At 39.5% G+C, this 20,094-nt stretch overlaps 1 protein-coding gene across 1 annotated transcript in view; it reads left to right on the top strand.

The window, feature by feature from the left end:
* TPRA1 (transmembrane protein adipocyte associated 1) overlaps nt 1-20,094 on the top strand; it is a 1,152,100-nt gene that overhangs the window by 701,496 nt on the left and 430,510 nt on the right. Inside the window, exon 5 of the mRNA XM_044078540.1 lies at nt 2,419-2,491. Within this exon, the coding sequence (XP_043934475.1) occupies nt 2,419-2,491 (73 nt within the window). The remainder of the gene's footprint in view (nt 1-2,418; nt 2,492-20,094) is intronic.

Genomic DNA, 20,094 nt, shown 5'->3' with positions numbered 1-20,094 from the left:
CTACCCAATGGTTAGGACTGCAGCAATGTGGAATGAAGAACATAGTACAGTTTTGTACCTACCATAAATGTAGATGTTCGAGGATCCACATTGCTGCACCTCCCTCCTTCCCCTCTGTGTTTACGGGTGATTGTGTGGTTGAGGTTATACTCCTGTAATTTTGTATATATTGTACATATTTTTGGTGTAGGAGTGTTTGGTGTTTTGGTTTTGGCCTTGTCTTTTAGGGTCTTCTGACATCTGGGGCAAGAAAAGACTGAGGATATGAGCCATATACTTTGGTATTCGGGCCGACTGGACAGCGGACTACCCAATGGTTAGGACTGCAGCAATGTGGATCCTCGAACATCTACATTTATGGTAGGTACAAAACTGTACTTTATTCTTAAAGTAAGCTAAATTGTTGTGAAACAACTGACTATAGAGCGTTCAGAGAGAAGTATTTTGTTGCGACACCCTCATTACTTCCCTCTTGGGATTTCATTACAGTAAATAGTTTTTAAGGTTTGTTTGTTTGTCCACTGGGGCAAAGCACTGATTTACCAAGACCTTTTAAGACTCGTTCTTCCATTGTTTGGGAAGCAGCTAAATTTTGGTTCTTTAAAAGGGTACTTTTTGAGTTCAAGTTGTAATCTTTTTAAGAGGTGAATTTATTAACGGGAGCTGGGTACAGATTCTCATAGTGGGGCTTGGGGGGCTCAGGTTAAGCATTACACATATTACATTCCTATGTTGCTACTTCTACTTGGGCATTTAACCTGAGCCGTTCAACAATTGTAAAGATTGTTTAGTTTGTTCATTTGATTTACCTTCTGCTTCAGTGTTTAGAGCAGTGGAAATACTGTCCTTTACAGTTAAAGGCAAGTAACTTGCTCAGAAGAATGCTCAGGCCATTGGATTTGTTGGTGAGTGACTCATGGTGATCGCATCTGATGCAAGTCTGACACTAGACTGATAATAGAACTAGAGTTTTTGTTACATCAGTGGCACAGAACTTTATTCATGCATAATTTCAAACATTAAAACAGGTATGTCATAGCCATAGAGAAGCTAGATAGCTTATACAGGACCGAGTGTAAAAATAAGTTAGGGTCCATATATAATGTAGACTCCATTAAGTAGTCTTAATTCAAAAGATCTATGAACAGTCAGGAACCTACTGGTCTATATAATATTAGCTTAAGTGTTCTAACAGCAAATTCCATAATTCAATATAGATGTTGACCTTATGTGAGATGGACAAGCCGGGTGAAGATCCAGTCTTATTTTGGTATAATGCTGTCTGTCATCTGCTTACCTTTAATGCCCATGCCAGTATCTCTTTCCATTACAGATTCTTGGGGTAATGGAGTTTAAGTAAAGGTCTGGCCATAATAAACACAATGTGGGATGCCTAAGCCTAGGGCACTAGTTGGTGCTATTAGAGCTGGCACGGGGACCTGCCCAGACAAATTGATTCAGCAGGTTGATATTTTACTCAGAAGTGGGTGGCTGTCTGATGTAGGGATGTGGTGGAATGCTTAAAAGAGGATGTGGTGGAATGCTTAAAAGAGTAGTGGGCAGTAAATATTTTAACTGCTGCTGTTCTTCCAGGTAAAGGTAGGTTGAGTTATCTTCAGCTATGCACTCCTACCTAGACTTAATCCTAAGTCTAGTGTAGAACTGGAAGTGAGTACTGATAAGAATTTCAAATGGGAGTGAGAAAGATAAGGAAACCTGTATGATATTAATTAAATGCATACTTCAATGTTGAAAATATACCGTTAACGCAGGTGTCTTACTCAGCTGTACTTTTCTTTACCTGGATAAAAGAATTATCAGTTAGACATACTGTTGAAAAGTGGTGCTTGCTGTTGGTTTTGTAGCTACAGTTGGAAAAGGACTATTGAGATTAGAATAATGGTTTTAATTAGTTTGATGCTGGAATAATTGTCTGTAGTGCTGCACAACATGAACACATACTCTTATGGAAGCTTGACAGATCTTAAATAAGGGAGTGTTTCATTCTTTCCTGAGGCATTATTGACCCAGTAGTGTGATCTCTTCTGACGTGGTTGCACATCTGGTAGGAAGGGCCTGGTGGGGAGCAAGTGAAAATAAGGCTGATATTCTGTCATAGGTCACTGTGAGTTTTCAGATTTCTCAAAACTTTTAAAACAAAGTAAGCATATAAGCGTATGATAATAAGACGTGATTGTTCCATTGCTGGCATGTTTAGGATCAGTATCCTATACTGAGAAGCCATTTTCCTGAATATTGTAAAAAGTAGTTCCTTTGGTAAGAGTACCCATGACTGCCATGTGATTTTGTTCACTTGTGTCTTGTCTAAGTGTGGCTGAATTTTAGACAGAAAAATATGTACTGTCTTCTGATTCTTTATTATTGCATTACCTTTTATGTTGCTGTTTTATTTTTCAGGTCTTGTGGGAAATTACTCGCTTCTTCCTTTTGGCCATTGAACTCAGTGTGATCATATTGGGGCTTGCCTTTGGTATGTTTGTTTTAAAACATTCTTCTTTTAGTACCTTCCCAGTGGAGACTTGGCAAACTCAAAAATGTTGGTCTGGTTTAAAATATTTATCTCCTTTGTCAGTTTAGAAAAATGAATAACATTAAAATGACCCATGAAATGTCTGTTTTACAGGTAGAATATTGTAGGTCAAATGCATGTGAATTATGTTTGGTTTAGCTAGAATGCTTTGCTGTGCATAGGGTGGAGGCATTGCACAGTGGGATACACACAATTGTGCAATGTCTACATTAAAAGACAGCAAGAAAGTCAGCAGTGGCTTAGTATACATTAGAAAGGAGGGAGGAAAGAAAATTTCACACACCTTGGAGAGGTTAAGTTGCTGTCTGTGTGGGCTTTCATAGGACAGTCTATATTTTTAACCACTGAACTTGATGATTGTGTATGAGCAATGCTGAATGTTTTGTTACTTAGTATGGAAACATTTATTTTACTTTGCTACAAAAATTTGATAACTGCAGCATAAATATGTTGATAGGATGAAAAATGAATAGAATTCTGCATTACTAAATCTTGGTTTTTCAGAATTGCTTGAAAATGAATACTTTTGTTTGGTCAAGAGAATGCATTATTCTGAAAATATATTTAATTAAAATTGCCCCATTTTTTTGGCATCTGAATAAGTACTGATCCTAGATTGCAACCTTTTAAGTTCAAGAAGGCAACAGCTATGAGAAAAGATTTTTAAAGACTAAGCAGACTGAATAGCCATTTTTGCCTTCTATAGACGCAGTTTTACATTCCTGCTGTAGCTGTGGAGACATAACTTTATGTGCAGGGGTTACATGAAGGCATGATATGTTCTTCATACATCTGTAGTTGATGGGATGGCATATTGTGTAAGTAGGAGCTGTTGCTTATAAATTAAGTAGAGAAGTGTACAGGTTGTGTGGGACTGGCAGTCCTTTTATACCACTAGATTTGGGTATTTATAGAGTTGCTAACGCATTACAGAATGCTGTGAAGCAGTTAAAATGATGGTTTCTGCTTAATGAAATCAAGTTGAAAATTTATGCTAAAGTAATGATGACTTATTTATTAAGTAGTGCGATGTGCTGCATGCATTTCAGATAATGTTTTAGTCTATGCACAGAACTCTGATCAAGCCTATAGTTTATCCACCATTTACACTCCCAAGCTAACATCTAAAATATCAGGCTACTGCTAACCCGCTCCTTCTTTCTCATTGTAATTCGTAGTGGGTCTAGCTCCCAGAAGACTAAGCATAGTGTTTGGAGTATGAACCACCTTTCAAACAGTTTAAGATGTGCTTGTGGAGTTCCAAGAACCTATAGCTTGAACTCAACTTCCCTACAGAGAACTATGAAGTTGAAAAGTGAGCCATCTCCCTTACCTCTTCTCCTGGTGACTCCCTGTTTGGAAAGATGCTGCTTTAGTGTAGTGATATAGAAGTTGGCCGAATGAGCCTTTTTCTTTCCCCCAAAGCAGACTACATAAAGCATGCAGATTTTTCTCAAAGTCGTCCTGTGTGATCTGTCATCAGGTAGACATCATGCAGAATGCCTGCAGGATTAAATGGGGCAGTCCTTACTCTGTAGTTCCTGTCTCCAAGACGTCAAACAGGACTTTCCAGCCTACCAGTGTCTGTTCAGATTTTTTTATGCAGTAATTTTCAGACATGATGTTACTGGTTCACTTTCAGCCCTACAAAGAGCACCCACTAAGCAGAGATCTGCTGTCCATACCCTTGAAGGTGATTAACTGATGCACGTGAAAAGTTGCAAGTTGCACGTGGATCAGGTACAGATGTCAACATTATCAGTAAAAGGGTGTTGGGAACAAGCAGGTCTTCCAGTGTGGGTATAAGTAAAGTCATCTGTTCAGAGGCTGCTGTCAGGTTCATGCTGCACCACATTAGTTCTGACTCCCTTCTCTGTTGCCCATAAGAGGCAGTTATAAGGAAGTTCTTCCTCTTTGTCCGGTCATGGTGAAAAATTTTCACAGGACAAATTAATCCTGTCTTTATATTTCACAGATATCCCACCCAATTAGAAATTAACAGTAAGGAAGGAGTTTGAGAAACCTTCAAAGGAAGCTTCCAAGGAAAAGCTGAGGGAACGTGGCTAAGATGCTGACAGGATAACAGCATATTTGTCCTGCTCTGCTATTTAATCTATTTCTGGCAAGAAATAATTTTAAACTATCTTATCTGCTTTATTTAAGAAGAAGTATAAATTAAAGCCCTCTTTAAGATAGTTTCAAGAAATTTTTTTTGATATTTCGAGATATTTTTGTCAAATACTTGTCTGGAAAGAGAAGCCTACATACAGCTTGGAAGTGAGTCACTTAAGATTCATTATTCAAAAAAGAGCTTCAGTCTGTCCTTACCAGTACTCGGGAGCTGTTATTAGAAATGGATAAAATGGACAAAAAAATTGATAATTAAAAAAAAAGCTCTAAACCGATCAAATCCAGGAAGCCTTAAAGCAGCAGAAATATCTGCCATCGAGGACTCTCTAAATGATATGGAAGGGAAACTAAATGAAGATGCAAGTGATATTGAGTTTTTATTAAAACAAAATACTGTTCTTCTGAATAAAATTGATGACCTGGAGAATTGGTCCCATAGAAATAATAAAATCTTTGGTCTACCAGAAAAAGTAGAAGGAAACAACATGGCAAGTTTTCTGCCATCCTGACTTCCCAAAATTCTAGATGTACTGTAAGCAATGTTGTTTGGTATCGAGAGAGCACACAGTTCTTTGGCTACATCATCTACTTCAAGGAATAATACTTCAAGTTCTACAGTTGTAAGATTTTTTTTCCTTCCAGGACAAAGATGTAATTCTCAAAACTGCTTGGTCAAACTCTCTCCTTAAAATCGAAAAGATTATTCATTTTGACAATGACTAGTCTACCTCAGTCATTTCTAAACAATGTTTCTTCCATTAATAAGAGAATTGAAGAAAAACAAATTAAAGTTCATTTATTGTTTCTTGCCAGGTTAAAGCTTTGAGGACTTGGATGCAGTTTTATCCTATTTGAAAATAAAAACATCTTTGAACAAACAGGAGTTATGTATTGGAAGAGTGTTTCCTTAGAGACCAGCAGAAAGATCTGGTCAGAAGACAAATGGAAAAAAAAGAAGAAATGAAAGGATCAATAACTAAATCATTACTTAATGTCATTAGAATAAAATATAATTCATTTTCTCCCATTTTTGTCAAGTCCTTATTACAAGTGAATTTGTTTCTTTTAACATCTAGATGACAGCTAGGGAGAGACTGATGTCTTTATACTAAGGTAAATTAAGATATTTAGATTCTTTGCATTTCCTTTCTTTATACAATTAATGTTTTTATATATTGCATTAAAGTACATAAAATTGCCTCTATATCACTCTAGTTACAATGATGTAATGATAGTGATATGGCTAATATTACTTTTCCTGCTATTGTTTTCTTTGCTGTCATTTGCTTATAGTCTGGGCCTCCCTCTCTTTTGAATAATTAATGGTTATTCTGTTTTGCTTTCATTTGTAATATGTCAATTTAACATTAAGACAACCACATTGCATATTTTTTGTATATTATGTTTTTTGGTGTCAATAATATTGAGCTTACAGTTCGTCATTGACTTGTTTATTTGCTTTGCTTGTCTTGTGTTCCTAGCTTCTATATCTCCATAGTGACTTGTTTAATTCTTAATATTGAGGTTTCCTGCGTTAGTGATAAGTGGTGCGATTCTTTGGGGTAAATGTATTTGTTCAGGCTGCTGGTGAAGTGGTTGGCTGTGTGATATGTGTTTGCTTGTTTCGGTTTGTGTGCTTTGATTTTTTTTTTCTAACTTGGCAAGACTTAGTAGTTTGAGATCCTTGGGTCGTGGATTGTTGCTTCTGAGAGCGATTTTTGTTTTTATTGTGGTGTTCTCTTTCTCCTCTCTCTTCTTTGCAGTTTTGGCATTTGGTTTACCTTTAGGACTCTGAATTGTGGTACCAATGATGTGAGCTGCTTTTGAGTGTAGCTATCTGGTGTCGGCTAAGAGAGGAGACAAGAAAGCTTTGAATACTTAAGTACATTTCTTTACATTTTGGAACCTGTGTTCTTATAACTGCTGTTGTCTGTTTGTGAATAAATACTTTTTGTTACGTTTTATTTTATTATTTTATTGCACTTTAATATTTATATTAAAATTGTTTTTGTAGTTTTAAATGAGTGCTTAAGATTTCAGTGGTGTAATGATCCAACAGTTGTCTCTAGGTAATGCTTTAAAAGGGAAAAATTGTTTTGATGTCTAATGAACCTATTTGACTTTTGATATTAAATATGAATAAGTTAAGTTTTATAGTTAGGAGTTCTTATACTAGTTTAATATATTTTTTGATTTTCTGGAACTCTAGCTTTTGTATTATAACACTTCTTTATGGAGTATGTGATTACATACAAGTTCAGTTGCAGGCTATTGTATGCAAATAATTGTATTTCATAACAGTGATTAAGGCTTTTCCTGCTAGAGAAGTCCTTATGGGGGCTGGTCTTTTCCAGAGAAAATGTAATATTAAAGTGATGTTATTTTTGCTTTCATATATAAAATTCTTTAGCATTCTTTTAAAAAATATTAATATATAAGGCAGGTTTCTTAATCATAATTTTCTTTCTTTTCCTTTCTGTAATGGAAATACTACTCTGATAATAGCAGAGAGGACAGGAAAGTAATTTTCTTGCGTGGCAAAAGCCAGGGTACCTTTTTGGCCGGGCTTGTATAGGCCCCAGGGCCGATAGCCAAGTACCTACCTACCTATGTTCTCTCACTTTAGCTGATGGGAGGGAGTGTTTGGATAGCTTTGCCCTTCAAACAAGGAGAACTGGACTCCATGTGGATATGATGGGTTTTATAAATGTTTATCACGAATGAAAATTGTGTTTTTGGGTGTCTGCTATTGCTGCTATTATATTTATAGTCAGCAGTTTAATTTTTACTGATTATATTTTTCCATATAAGCAGTTATTGAGTTGGAAAGTGATTCAAAGGTATACTTACTACTTAGAATTTATGATAACTGCTTTATGTAGCTCTCTTAAAATGAGTATATATCTTATTTTAAATGCATCTCTTTAAACATTAATGCTTTAGTGGTTGCAAGAGAGGAAGTCTAAATAAATTTTTAAAATTAATTCTGAGATAGTTTTTGTCAAGAGATTCACTTACTACAAACCGACATAGACTTAATGCTAAATTATATTCTGTCCGATCTAGTTCACATTATAATCAGAAAAAAAGAGGAGTGGTTTTATTTTGGAGAAGCTCCCTATCCATAATCAGGATTGTCAGCTGTTAGGATGATAAATGACTACTTTGCTTTGTAACATTAGAAATTAATAGAAAATTATACACTTTAATTAATCTATAGTGAATTCCCAGAATAGGTGTTAGGACAGTTAACATCTGGAGCAGATTGTTCAAATTTCAAAAGGTAGTATTATATTGGCAGGAAATTTTAACTGTATTTTAAAAAATGATGACACTAATACCACTAGAAGGAGAAAAATAACCACTCCAGCAAAGGAATTAATAAAATTTATAGACTTAATACATATTAAGGATATATATGAATTTTCAGATCCAGGTTCTCCTTTTTTCTCTCATTACTCACAAGGGTATGGTATGCAGGTCAGAATACATAGAGTTTATATATTGAATGATCTAATAAATAGATTGGACAAAGTTAGTGGTAGCTTGTCCACTTTCAGACCACAGTGCAATAATGTTTGCTTTACTTTTAAAATGTAACAGTATCCATATTAAACACATACTTGCTTATATAACTAATCTAAAAGATTTTAAATAATTTTTCATAAAAGAAATTCAAGCCTTTATTGAAATCAGTTACACAAAAGATATTTCTGTGATATGCTTTTAAAGCACCCCATAGGTATATTTATATGGTAGAATTGTATCCTGGGTATGCCAAAATGGAAAAAGAAAAACAATGGGACAAAGAACTAATTGACTTAGAAGAAAAATTAAATAAACTAAAATTAGAAAGCCAGAAAATTAATACAAATTTAGCAAAGGAGATAATCTACATGAAAAATATTTAGAAATCTTCAGTCATAAAACTGTGATTAGTTAACTTCTCTGTTAACCCTAAGTATGTGTGCAAGTTAGCTATTAGAATAAGTTTATTAAATAAATCTAATCATATTAAGGAAATATATTCCGCTAAGAAAAGGAAAAAGGTCACTGAACTAGAAAATATTATAACAGAATTTAGAAATCATTTTAATGCATTAAATAATAACAATCCAACTATGGACTCTCAAGAGAAAATTAAAAGTTTATAAGAAAGTATACTAAGGAAGAATTAACAGAAGATCATATGAAAGTTCTGGACAGGCCTGTTTCAATTTCTGAATTAAAAGCACAGATTAATAAGGAAAAACTTACTGGGTAATGATGGTATTATTCCAGAACTCTATAAATTAATCCCAAAAGAAGCCTCAGCTATATTACTTAGTTTTTAAGTTGACTAAAGAATATTAAATATAGATTATAAATTATTTATGCTATACATGCTAACAGATTAAAGCAGCTTCTTCCATCCTTGCTTAATGATGACCAGACTGGTTTTGTTTTAAATAGAAATTGTTATGGTAATATCAAAAGAATATTATTAATAATTGATTACGTAAATAGAACAAATGAGAATTTAACTTTAGTAAGCTTGTGTATAGATAGTGCTTTTGATTCTGTAAATTGGAATTATCTCTAATTGGTTTTAGAAGAAAGTAATTTTATATATATCATTAATCTTCTTTACTTTTTTACCTTGGTTATAGAGCCATTTGCAAATTTAATAAGATCAATACCAAATATTTGGAAGAGTGAATCTGCTCCCTCTTTTAATGAATTCCATAACATCTCAACTGAAGTTTTGTCAACTGGAACTTACCATCAAGTTCAATGTCTTCCAGAATCACTTCCTCAAAGAACTGTTAAAGTAGTTGATTTTCTTAAAATAATTGTTAAACATAGAACATTTTTTTGGATATCTCATACTTGGCAGACACTTTTGTAAACAGTTATTTTGTTCTGCTCATAACATTGATTCATTGTTTTAATTTTAAATTTTTCTTTTCTATTTTGTCAGATAGTTTTTTGTTAATTCTAATGTTATCACCTGCTTAATTGTTAAAATTTTAATACAAAGTTTTATTACCAAAAAAAAAAAAAAAAAACTTCCAGGGTGTCCCACAAGACCAGAAGTGATGACCTTGATTTTCCTTAACATGTCTATAAAGGGCACTAGTACTCCTACAGTGTCTCGAATCACTCAAGTGCTCGCCAATTCTTAGTTTAAACCTTCTACATGTTTTACCTATATAAAATGTAGGACATTCATCACACTGGGCCATATATATAACATTGATGTTATTACAATTATACTTTTATATCACTTACATTTTTAGTTATACACCAGTTAGTCAAGGATGAACAAGGTTGTATTTTAGATATCCATTTAGATGTTATGGAGCTGAGCTGGCAGTTGTATTTTCATGTCTCCCAGTATCCTGGCATCAGTGAAACTATCAGTATTGCTAGTGAGCGCTTGCAAGGTAACATCGCCAGTGGCCACATGCTTTGGGCCTGGATTCCACCATCTGCCTAAGCCCTCAAGCATTCCTGATCTGCCGGCGCCATCCGAGCAAGTCCTGGCCGAAAGTCTTCAGTGCGCAGAAATGCCATGTAGTGAGTCAGCCATGTCCTGCTAGTCAGCTCTTCAGTCAACTGTTTCTCTGTGTCCAGCCTCAAGGATCTTGCTACCTCATAACTCGGCAGTTTTACTGCCTCCTTTCCTTAACTTGCATAATCACAACGCCCAGGTCTGTTTAATACCAGATGCTTGTAGACCCCTTCCCTAAGTCTTTCTTGCTGTGTGGTGTTTGCAGACATCATTCCCGAAGTGCACCTTTCTAAGACTGTCTTAGGAGTTCGAAGACTTTGAAAGGCTTATGTGTTTTGAGTTGTGACTGACCTCGAGGAGTGACAGATAGTTTGGACAATGTCAGGCTGGGCTGACTTTTTATGTGTAAGGACGAAAAATAGTCTCGTAGGATCCGGTCACTTTATTGGGAAGGACAATTACTGAACCGGCTGCCCCGCTAATTTCCCCCTCGTACCCCGGGTCACAGCCGTTACGGGTACGTTCCGGTTTCAACGAACCTTTCGGTCCTTCCACCTTTACCGACTAGACTCCGACGCCACATTCACATGCCACACCCCCTTGCCCCCAGTCCACTGCCATTTCTGGTGCAGCCAGACCCCTGCTCATAGGCTTTAAAAGGCTTTTTCTCTGTCTCCAAAGGTGTCTACCTTACAAAGCTCTACCCTCTCTAATTCTTCTGAGGCCACTACTTCTTCTCAGAGTCCTTGAGACCTTCTACACCCTCTCTGATTAATTAGAGGCTCCTCCCTGATTCTTCTCATAGAGCAGTCTCACCCCCCCTGATCCAAAGTCTCTGTGTCCATCCCTGGATCCCAGGGCTCTTTAGCCGCCTCCAGGAAGGGAGGCCCTGTCGCCAGCCCAGGAGGGAGCTCCTCAGGCCTAGAGAGTTTTTCTGCTCTGCTCTTATCTCTCTGATGCCTTTTGCCTTATTCCCAGCCTCCACTGAGAGACATTACACCAAGAGATTACATCTCGAATGGAGAGGAGAGATTTCATTTTGAGAGATAGTTTACCCTTGACTTCATATTCCAGACCATGATAGGACCTTTTCTAATCTGTCCCCCCTGATCTATACTTGATGTGTGTACTTGGATAGGGCCTGCCCTTGTTACTTTTCTCACACCTGACCTGACACACCACCTCCTCGCTCCACATCTACCTGCCTCTACCCTCAGGACTGCTCTGACACAGCTTTCCAGACAGACGGCCCAGGCTGCACTCAGCAATACAATTTACCAGGGCCTCTGTCTCTCATGTCATTGAACTGCAACTCTGGGCTGCTAAATGGGGGGTCCAGCCTCTCAATGGGAGTACTAAACAGAGTTGATTACTTATGAGATTCAGTATATGGTACCCCTCTCATCAGAGATTTCATGTATAAGAAACTGAAGATCCTGTCTCTCACTGAATTTGAAATGAAATCCCCTCAGGATCTGGTGCATATGATGCAGCAGGTCTTCAACCATTTCACTGTGGTTAGGTGCTTTTGGATCCTGCGCATGTCAGCTTATCATTACAGACATGGTTATACGTATTTATGCTATGGCTGAAGGAACAAATCCTGCCAACATAAAAAAGCTTAAAGCCATGGGATGGATGCTTGAAAAAAAATTTGTTTATTATTTTAAAAGCTTAAATTTTAAGATGCAAAAGAAAAAAAAAGAAAATCAAAAAGCATTTGGTTCAGGCCAAATTAATCTTTCACAAGAAAAGACAGAAGACAGAGACAAGTAAAACCATTTTCCAGAGGCAGAGGAGGGCAGAATAGCAGGCAACAGGTTCCAGACAAAGCCAGTGGCAAGGCAAGAGAAAAGCCAGTAGGAGAGGCAGGCAAAACAGAAGAGTAGTCAGAGGGGAACAGCCAGACTAAATTACAACCAGACACAAGGACTTTATTAAGAACTGACCCAAGACCAGACAGACCTTACAGCTTTATTTTGAAACCTTTCTTTTTTTCTCAACAAAGACAGCATTACAAGGGACACATGGACACTGCACACCATAGACACCATCTGCAGGAAACCAAGGCCTGCGACACCTTCCACCAAAAGCCAAACAGGAAGGCTTCCACTCAGACTCCAGAGGCAAAGAAGCAATATAACTTTGAAATGTGCTAAAAATTAATGCAAATGAAAGCCATAGAAAAACCCACTCAATTATTTTACCAAAGGATAGAACTTGTAATTCAACTTCAGATCAGCAATAAAGCTTATTCTCAGAGTACATTATCGAATTCAAAAGAATCATTGTGCCAAATTTCAAATGCTGAACAAAATCAGCATGCCTTCCCATATTGTTCCATGCTGCTTAAAAGAAAGCAAGACTTTCCCCACCTCAAGGAGGACCTGGGCAGTGAATCTCATCAGACGACTCAAGAAGACACTGCTTTACCTGACACACTCCCCATTATTGCAGGGTCAGAGTCTACTTCTGCTTCAGAGTATTATCAGAGCATTCTCAAAATGCCTGGCATTCCAGTTTGCCACCTGCATCAAACCAGACTAGTCCAGAGACTGCCTGGAATTCGCACTGTACAATACGCACATCTCAGCGGTTTTCAATCTAAGCAAAGGACTCTTGTCGACCACACTGGAGAGCGCCTACTATGGCATCCCACAAATCCAGACATCACCATCATCCCCCAAAATAGCTTTTTTCCAGTCAGGTCATCAGAAACAAACAAAAGACAGCACACACCCTTCCACCCAAACAAACCAACTGGAAGACAACTACCCAGACCAGTCCAGCAACAGACCAGAAAGAACACAAGACAAATCCTGCTCACCAAATCCTGATGGCATCAGACATCCACTGCTGCATCCTGCAGCATTCCTGAATGACCAAAAAACACTGTGGTATCTCCACAGTGTCACAGTGGCACAGTCACAGCTTAGAAGACACACACAGACACAGCCTTAAGAACTCTGATCCACTCTTGCCCCTTGCCTTCAAAAGGAATCCTGTGGCTTGGTTGCGCCTCCAGGAAAGCCAAGTGGTTGCCCTTCCATCACAAAAGAGCCCACCAAACCATCACCACGGACGGTCAGACCAAGGTTGGGGAGCACACATGAGGGCAGATGTATCCAAGGGCTATGGTCACAAAGAGAGCTGTGCATGCACATAATCCAAAAGGAAATGCTGGCAGGATGGATGCAAAAAGAGCGAGCAAACCTTCAGTGCAGCCACGGCACTGCCCCCATATAAGACAACACAACACCACATTGGTACACAATTAAGCAAGGCAAGGCACCATTCATCCCCTCTGTGCAGACTGACAATGAAAATCCTGGAAACTGCTTTTTGAAACCAACATAAACCTTACAGTCCCAGTTTGTGCCAGGGAAAGACACACACCAGCATAGGCAGGACAGAGATGCTAATGCAGACAATAGATGCAGAAATACCATGGATGACTGCACCCAGACATCTTCTGCAGACATCACTGAATCCTCATAAACAGACTGAAGAAATCTTCACGAACAACATCAACTATGGAACATCTTCGGAACTCCACCCACAACTGGAAAGCTTGGACGGTTTATGCTTTCTTTCAGCTGGAAAGCTCTACCATTGCTTGCTCCAATAGATCACATTAATGACACCCAGTACCACTGAGATCCAGGACAGAGCACCCAAGAGTAATTTGATCCCTCCAAACAAAGAAGACAGCACAAACGAAACCATGGCCTTCCCCCAGAGCTCCCCTATAAACTCCCACATTTTATGTACTCCTGCCCTCTCCCCTGAAACCCATCCAACTGCCGCTCACTCTGAACACCAAACCTTCTAGCTAACTGCCTGGAAACCTTGAACCCTTCTCCTTTGGATTCCTTATCCTAGAGAGTGAAGGATATTATTATGGAAGCCGCAGCTTCATAAAAAAATATTAACGGAACAATAAAAAAAATAGGACTTCACAGAACACATCAAAGCTACAGACATGAACACATTGATTTGGCTGAAATATAAACTACTAAATACTTGGAACATTTCCAATGGAATTAATGGCACTTCCAATACAATACAATGTCATGTGTCTCCAGCATCTCAATACAATGTAAACCAATTTCTAAAAGGATAATCTCTAATTCTCCCAATTTTAAAACCTCTCACCTTACATTAATAAGGAATTTCCCAAAACCTAACCTCTACCTACTTGGGACCTGAAGCAGCATCGGCAGATCACCTGTTCAAAAAGCAACCAGCTCCTCAGATCTTCCGCAGTTCTTGACTTTGAAAGGGCAGCTTGCAGCAACCTCAGCAAGAAGAGTATCTGACTTATCTTTTATTGGCAGTGCACAGTTTCTCTTCTCTTCCAATCCTACATTCATGCCATAGGTGGTATCATATTTCAGGCCATAAAGGGTATATCTGTGAATTTGGCTTCCCTCTTTGCCCACTGCCTAAATTCTTCCCACAACCACAAAATAAAGGGGAGAGACTTCTACACCACCACACAGACATACACGGACTTACAGAAGAACTGACAGAAAGTAAAAGAAAGAACTAGAAGTTGTGTGTTTGTTAGCAGATGTTGGCAGAAAGGAAAAGACTAACCCAAACAGACGTTTCAAATGGATGGAAATTGCATCTTCCTTTCCTGGAAAACTGTGCCAGCTAACATTAGACCTCATTCCGTTAGACCACATGCCACAACCCACAGCGGCCCTCCACAAAGCCTTCCTAAAAGACATTTTTATTTAGAACTAACATGGAGCTACATGGATTTCCAAGCCAAGCATTGCCAATTTACCTTTATTACCAGAGATCCAGAAGGTTTTTAGGTCCAGCAGTCCTGCAGTTGTATCTTAACTTACCCACAACCTTACTTAGTACACCCACCCCAGTTTGTTTATGGTATCTATTCTATATTAGATGACTGCAGATGCATCCTCCTTGAAGGACATAGCTTTTGTTTTGTACATATACATAAAATGTAGATGTCCTATGCAGGTATGCATCTGCAGTCAGGTTTCCCCCTCCTTCCCTTCAGGTATTCCTAGGGTGCTTACCCCTTATTAGCTACCTGGGGTGTATATTATTGTGTATGTTTGTATATACATGTTGTATATTTTTTTTGCAAATTGGAATTTTATTGCATTTCTCCAAATTTAGCCTCAGGCATAGAGGGCACTGGGGCAAAAAAAAAAACTGAAAGGAGCCGGCCGGCTGATGCTTTTATACCCGGCGACTGACGACGGGGAAAGGTGCATCAGCCACGGGCCACGCCAGACCCAGACTTGGAACTCCCCCCGATCAAGGGCTGCTGAGAGAGAACACAACATATATGTGATGACTGCAGATGCATACCTATCGGACATCTACATTTATGGTAGGTACAAAACTGTACTTTTTAAAGCTCGATCAAATTTCAGGTTATGTATGGATATTTATGGAAGGACATATGGTCTTATGTTTATATTAGATTGCTTTATTGTTTGAATGAATTTATAGTTTGGTTATATTCATTTTTATACTGTGGATTTAATTCAATGTGTGTAAAACAATACTTGTATATTATTTAATACACTATAAGAGTTAAGGAATGTGGAAATTTAGATCTTGGTGTATTGCTTTTAATAATAATGAAAATGTTAATTGAATAATTGGGGGTGGATATTTTAATGGCTGGGTTTAGGTGGGACATTGTTCTGAGGAAGTCTCTGTAGTGGCGAAGAAAGCGCTAAACAACTGTGAATAAAGTGTGGTGATTTTATTGGAAGTGACTCTTCCCAGACCTTCCTCCAAACCAGTGGGCAGAGGCTCAAAACCAAGTTCTATCCCTGCTCTCCATCAAAGCTATTCCGCCGGTTCCAGTGGAACAGACAGGTCAAGGATTCTTTTCCAGACTCTTACTGGTAACAAGAAAAAAAGACTCTTGGTGCTCAATCCTGGATCTTTCAATTCTCAACACCTTCCTGGTGGTACTAAAATTCAAAATGCTTACCCTGCAACAGCTTCTATCTATGCTAACCAAGGATGCCTGGTTAGTCACCCTAGACTTAAAAGAAGCCTATCTGCACATCCCTATAAGGGAGTCATGCAGGAAGTATCTACATTTCAGCACATGATCAGTTCTCTGCACTTCCCTTTGGCTTATCCACTGCACCCAGAGTATTCACAAAATGCCAGGCTCCAGCCATTGCATACTGCAGGCAGAAAAATATCTAAATTTGCCCGTACTTGGACGACTGCCTGATTCAGGCAGACAGTCAGGAATTGCTGTTGCAGCACCTGACATTTGTGAAAAACCTCCTCACTTCCTTGGGGTACACCATCAACGAAAAGGAATCAAAACTGGTACCCAGTCAAAGGATTGTATTCATGGGAGCAAGCTTGGACACAACAGCACAGATGGTATTCCTCACTTAAGAAAAATAAGTCTATCTGACAGCCTACTTCAAACAAATGGCCACCAGAACCCAGCTGTCTGCAAGAAAAATACTGCAGGCCCTAGGGTTCATGGCCTCATGTATACTGTTAATTGCATATGCAAGACTGCATATGAGGAAACTTCAGTAGTACTTAAAAAACCTTTGGTGCCAACATTCTCAGGACCTGGAAACAGTCATTCCTATCATTCCCTGTCTAAGGACAGAGTTTCTTTGGTGGGCAGAAGCATACATCCTCAACAAAGGACTGCCCTTTACTCAACCCCAAGCCGCCCAGACCCTAACCATAGATGCATCAGACTATGCCCGGGGAACACACTTGGATGGCAAATGCATTCAGGGACTCTGAAGCCCAAGTCAAACTTATCTGCACATCATCCAAAAAGAGATGCTAGCGGTGCAGAATGCCCTGACAGCTTTCAGATCCCCAATCTCTCCAGGACAACGTCTAATAAAAACAGACAACACCACAGTTATGTGGTATATCAGCAAGCAGGGGGAACTCATTCCTACTTACTCTGCAGGCTAGCCATGGCTCTATGGAGCATGGCATCGGGCATGCAAGTCCATCTGCAAGCTCAATTCCTGCCAGGCAAGCAAAATTCACTGGCAGACGATTTAAGCAGAAATCTCCTAGACCCACACTTGTGGCAGTTAGAGCCCAGCACCTTCAAAATTCTGATTCAGAAATGGGGGACTCCAGAGGTAGACATTTTTGCCTCCCCCTACAATCACCAGCTCAGCATATTCTGCACCAGGAACCCTCACAGCAGGGCCTGGATAGTGGATGCCCTATCCTTTCAGTGGGTAAATCTCTCAGTTTATGCATTCCCACCCCTGCCACTTCTCAAAAGTATTACTCAAAATAAGAGAGGACAGACTGAGGACAGTTCTGATTGCCCCGGACTGGCCACGCCAGCATTGGTACCCACTCTTGCTCAGCCTGACATTGGTGCCACCATGCCACCTACATATGAACCCTATCCTGCTATCTCAGCAGGAGGGGCAAATTTTGCATCCTCAACGGCAAACCCTAAAGTTTGCAACCTGGCTTATCCCTTGAATCTTATACCAGCAGCTCTAAGCAAACAGGCGCTGGATGTAATTCTTGAAGCCAGAAGACCCAACACAAGGAAATCCTATGCGGATAAGTGGAAAAGATACTGCTCATGGGGCATATTTAAAGGAGAGGACACACCTCTGCCCTCCTTGCCTTTAATTTTGGATTACTTAAGCAGATCTACTCCACAAAGGTCTGTCTTTCTTTTCCCTCAAGATTCATGCCTCAGCCATTTCGGCTCATTAGAACACTGAGCCACCTCTCTTCTCGCACCCTCTTATCAAACAGTTCCTTAGAGGGGCAAACAACTTAAGGCCACCAAGGAGAGTACCCACCCCTGCTTGGGACCTTAATTTTGTACTGGAAAAGCTCGCACTTCCACCTTTTGAGCCTGCAGCGTCAGCAGACTTAAAATTCCTCTCTTGGAAAACAGCATTGCTTCTAGCCATCACTTCAGCTAGAAGAGTGTCTGAACTACAAGCACTTATGGCTGTGGAAACCCTTCATTATTTTCCATGCTGACAGGTTCTCTCTCAGGACAAACCCTTCCTTTATGCCTAAAGTGGTGTCCAGCGTGGCTCTCAAATCAATCCATACATTTGCCAACCTTTTTCCCTAACCCTAAAAATAAAGGGGAAAGGATCTTGCACTCCTTGGACGTGCACAAACAGCTCAGATTTTACCTGTATAGGACTAAGGCCTTCAGAAAATCAGACCAGCTATTAGTCAGCTTTGAAACTGGGGCAGAGGGCAAGGCCATCTCTAAGCAAACTATATGTAAATAGATAGCACATTGCATCCATTTCTGCTACAAGCACCATGGGAAACCAACCACTCAGGGGGTCAGAACACACTCCACTAGGGCTACATCTACCTCTACTGCATTTCTCAGGGGAGTCCCTACCAGAGACATCCTAGAAGCTGCTACCTGGAGTTCAGTACACACTTTCACCAAACACTACCATTTGCCTATCTTCTCCAAATCCAGGGCAGGCTTTGCAACAGCAGTCCTGCAGGGCATTTTAGCCAGCCCTAACCCTTCTTGACTGCCTCCACCCTTTCTTCAGCTTTGGGAATCGACCCAAGTGTGATGACTGCAACAGTGAAACATGAAGAACATAGTACAGTTGTGTACACTTAACCATAAATGTAGATGTTCGAGTGTATTCACTGTTGCAGTCTTGGTTTCCCACCCTCCAGCCCCCTTGTCACTCTCTCTTTCTCTCTCCTCTTTTGGTATTTAACTTTTACTGGTGGTGTTTTTTCCCACCATAACTTAGCTCCCTATTTGGGGGGCTCCTGACATTTGGGGCAAGAAAAACTGATGTAATGGCGCCAGCTGGCTGTTTTTATACTACTGACGACCTGACGTCAGTCCTAGAGTGACAGCACCCGACGCAGAAATACTCAGTTTCTGGTATTCGGGCCGTCTGAGGGCTACCTGCAGGCAGATAACCCAAGTGTGATGACTGCAACAGTGAATACACTCTAACATCTACATTTATGGTAAGTGTACACAACTGTACTTTACTTTTGGGTTTTGAAGACTACTTCACAAAGGGAGTTATTTACATCCAGTCATACAGTGTGGTGATCTAGTGCATCAGCAAACAGGAGAGGACATGCTGTTACCTGTTGTGCTGACAGACCATAAAGTTATGGCAGTGGCCCATTTAGTCCTAGTATTTTCTGCTAGAGACACAGAGGTTCGTTAACGTACCGTGAGTAGATTCTCTATCAGGCAATTGCTAAAAAGATGTTTTATCTGTGGGGCTTTCCAGTGCGTGACATGTTGGCCTCTCCATGCAGAACTGAATGCCCAACTTCTTTCACTGTTTGGTTGTGCAGAGGTCACTATAGCCAACCTTTGGCTAAGAGTTCTCCTTTACCCCCCCCCCCTTCCCATTTCCTCTGGTAATTAATTTTACTCAGAAAGTCAGGCTGCACAAGACAAAAGTTATCTTCATAACCCTTTTTGTCCCAGACAGACTTGCTTCCCTCTTCATCTTCTTTAAATCCAGCATGACTCCCTGATGCTGTGAACTTACAAGATACCGTCTCATCCATTATCAGCATTTCACCCAGAACTGCATGCTTAGAAGCTGACTGCATGGCTGCTTCAGTTGTAAAGAAACTTAAGAGTCCCGCTTTTTCAAACAGTGTGGTTTCCTTCATCTTCTGGATGCAGAGACCTACTCAAAAGACCTGTGAAGAGTTCACATTTCCCTTAAGCAACCTGTAAAAGTATTTATCCTTTTTTCTGCTCTTCCTTCCAGAAGTGCTAAGTTGTCTGTCAGAACATTTTTACTTTGGATTATTCACGTATCAGTGTCCACTTTATTGCCATTTGGAGCTGTCACTTGGATTAAGATTCAGTTTTTCCTGGCATCCTTGAGAATATGTAGACTTTTGTGAGGAACCTTCT

This window comes from Protopterus annectens, chromosome 7.part1, assembly GCF_019279795.1.
Source record: "Protopterus annectens isolate FY-2018-M chromosome 7.part1, PAN1.0, whole genome shotgun sequence".
NCBI lineage: Eukaryota > Metazoa > Chordata > Ceratodontiformes > Protopteridae > Protopterus > Protopterus annectens.
Note: the sequence above shows the minus strand (reverse complement) of the source record. Positions and strands in the feature narration are given on the sequence as shown.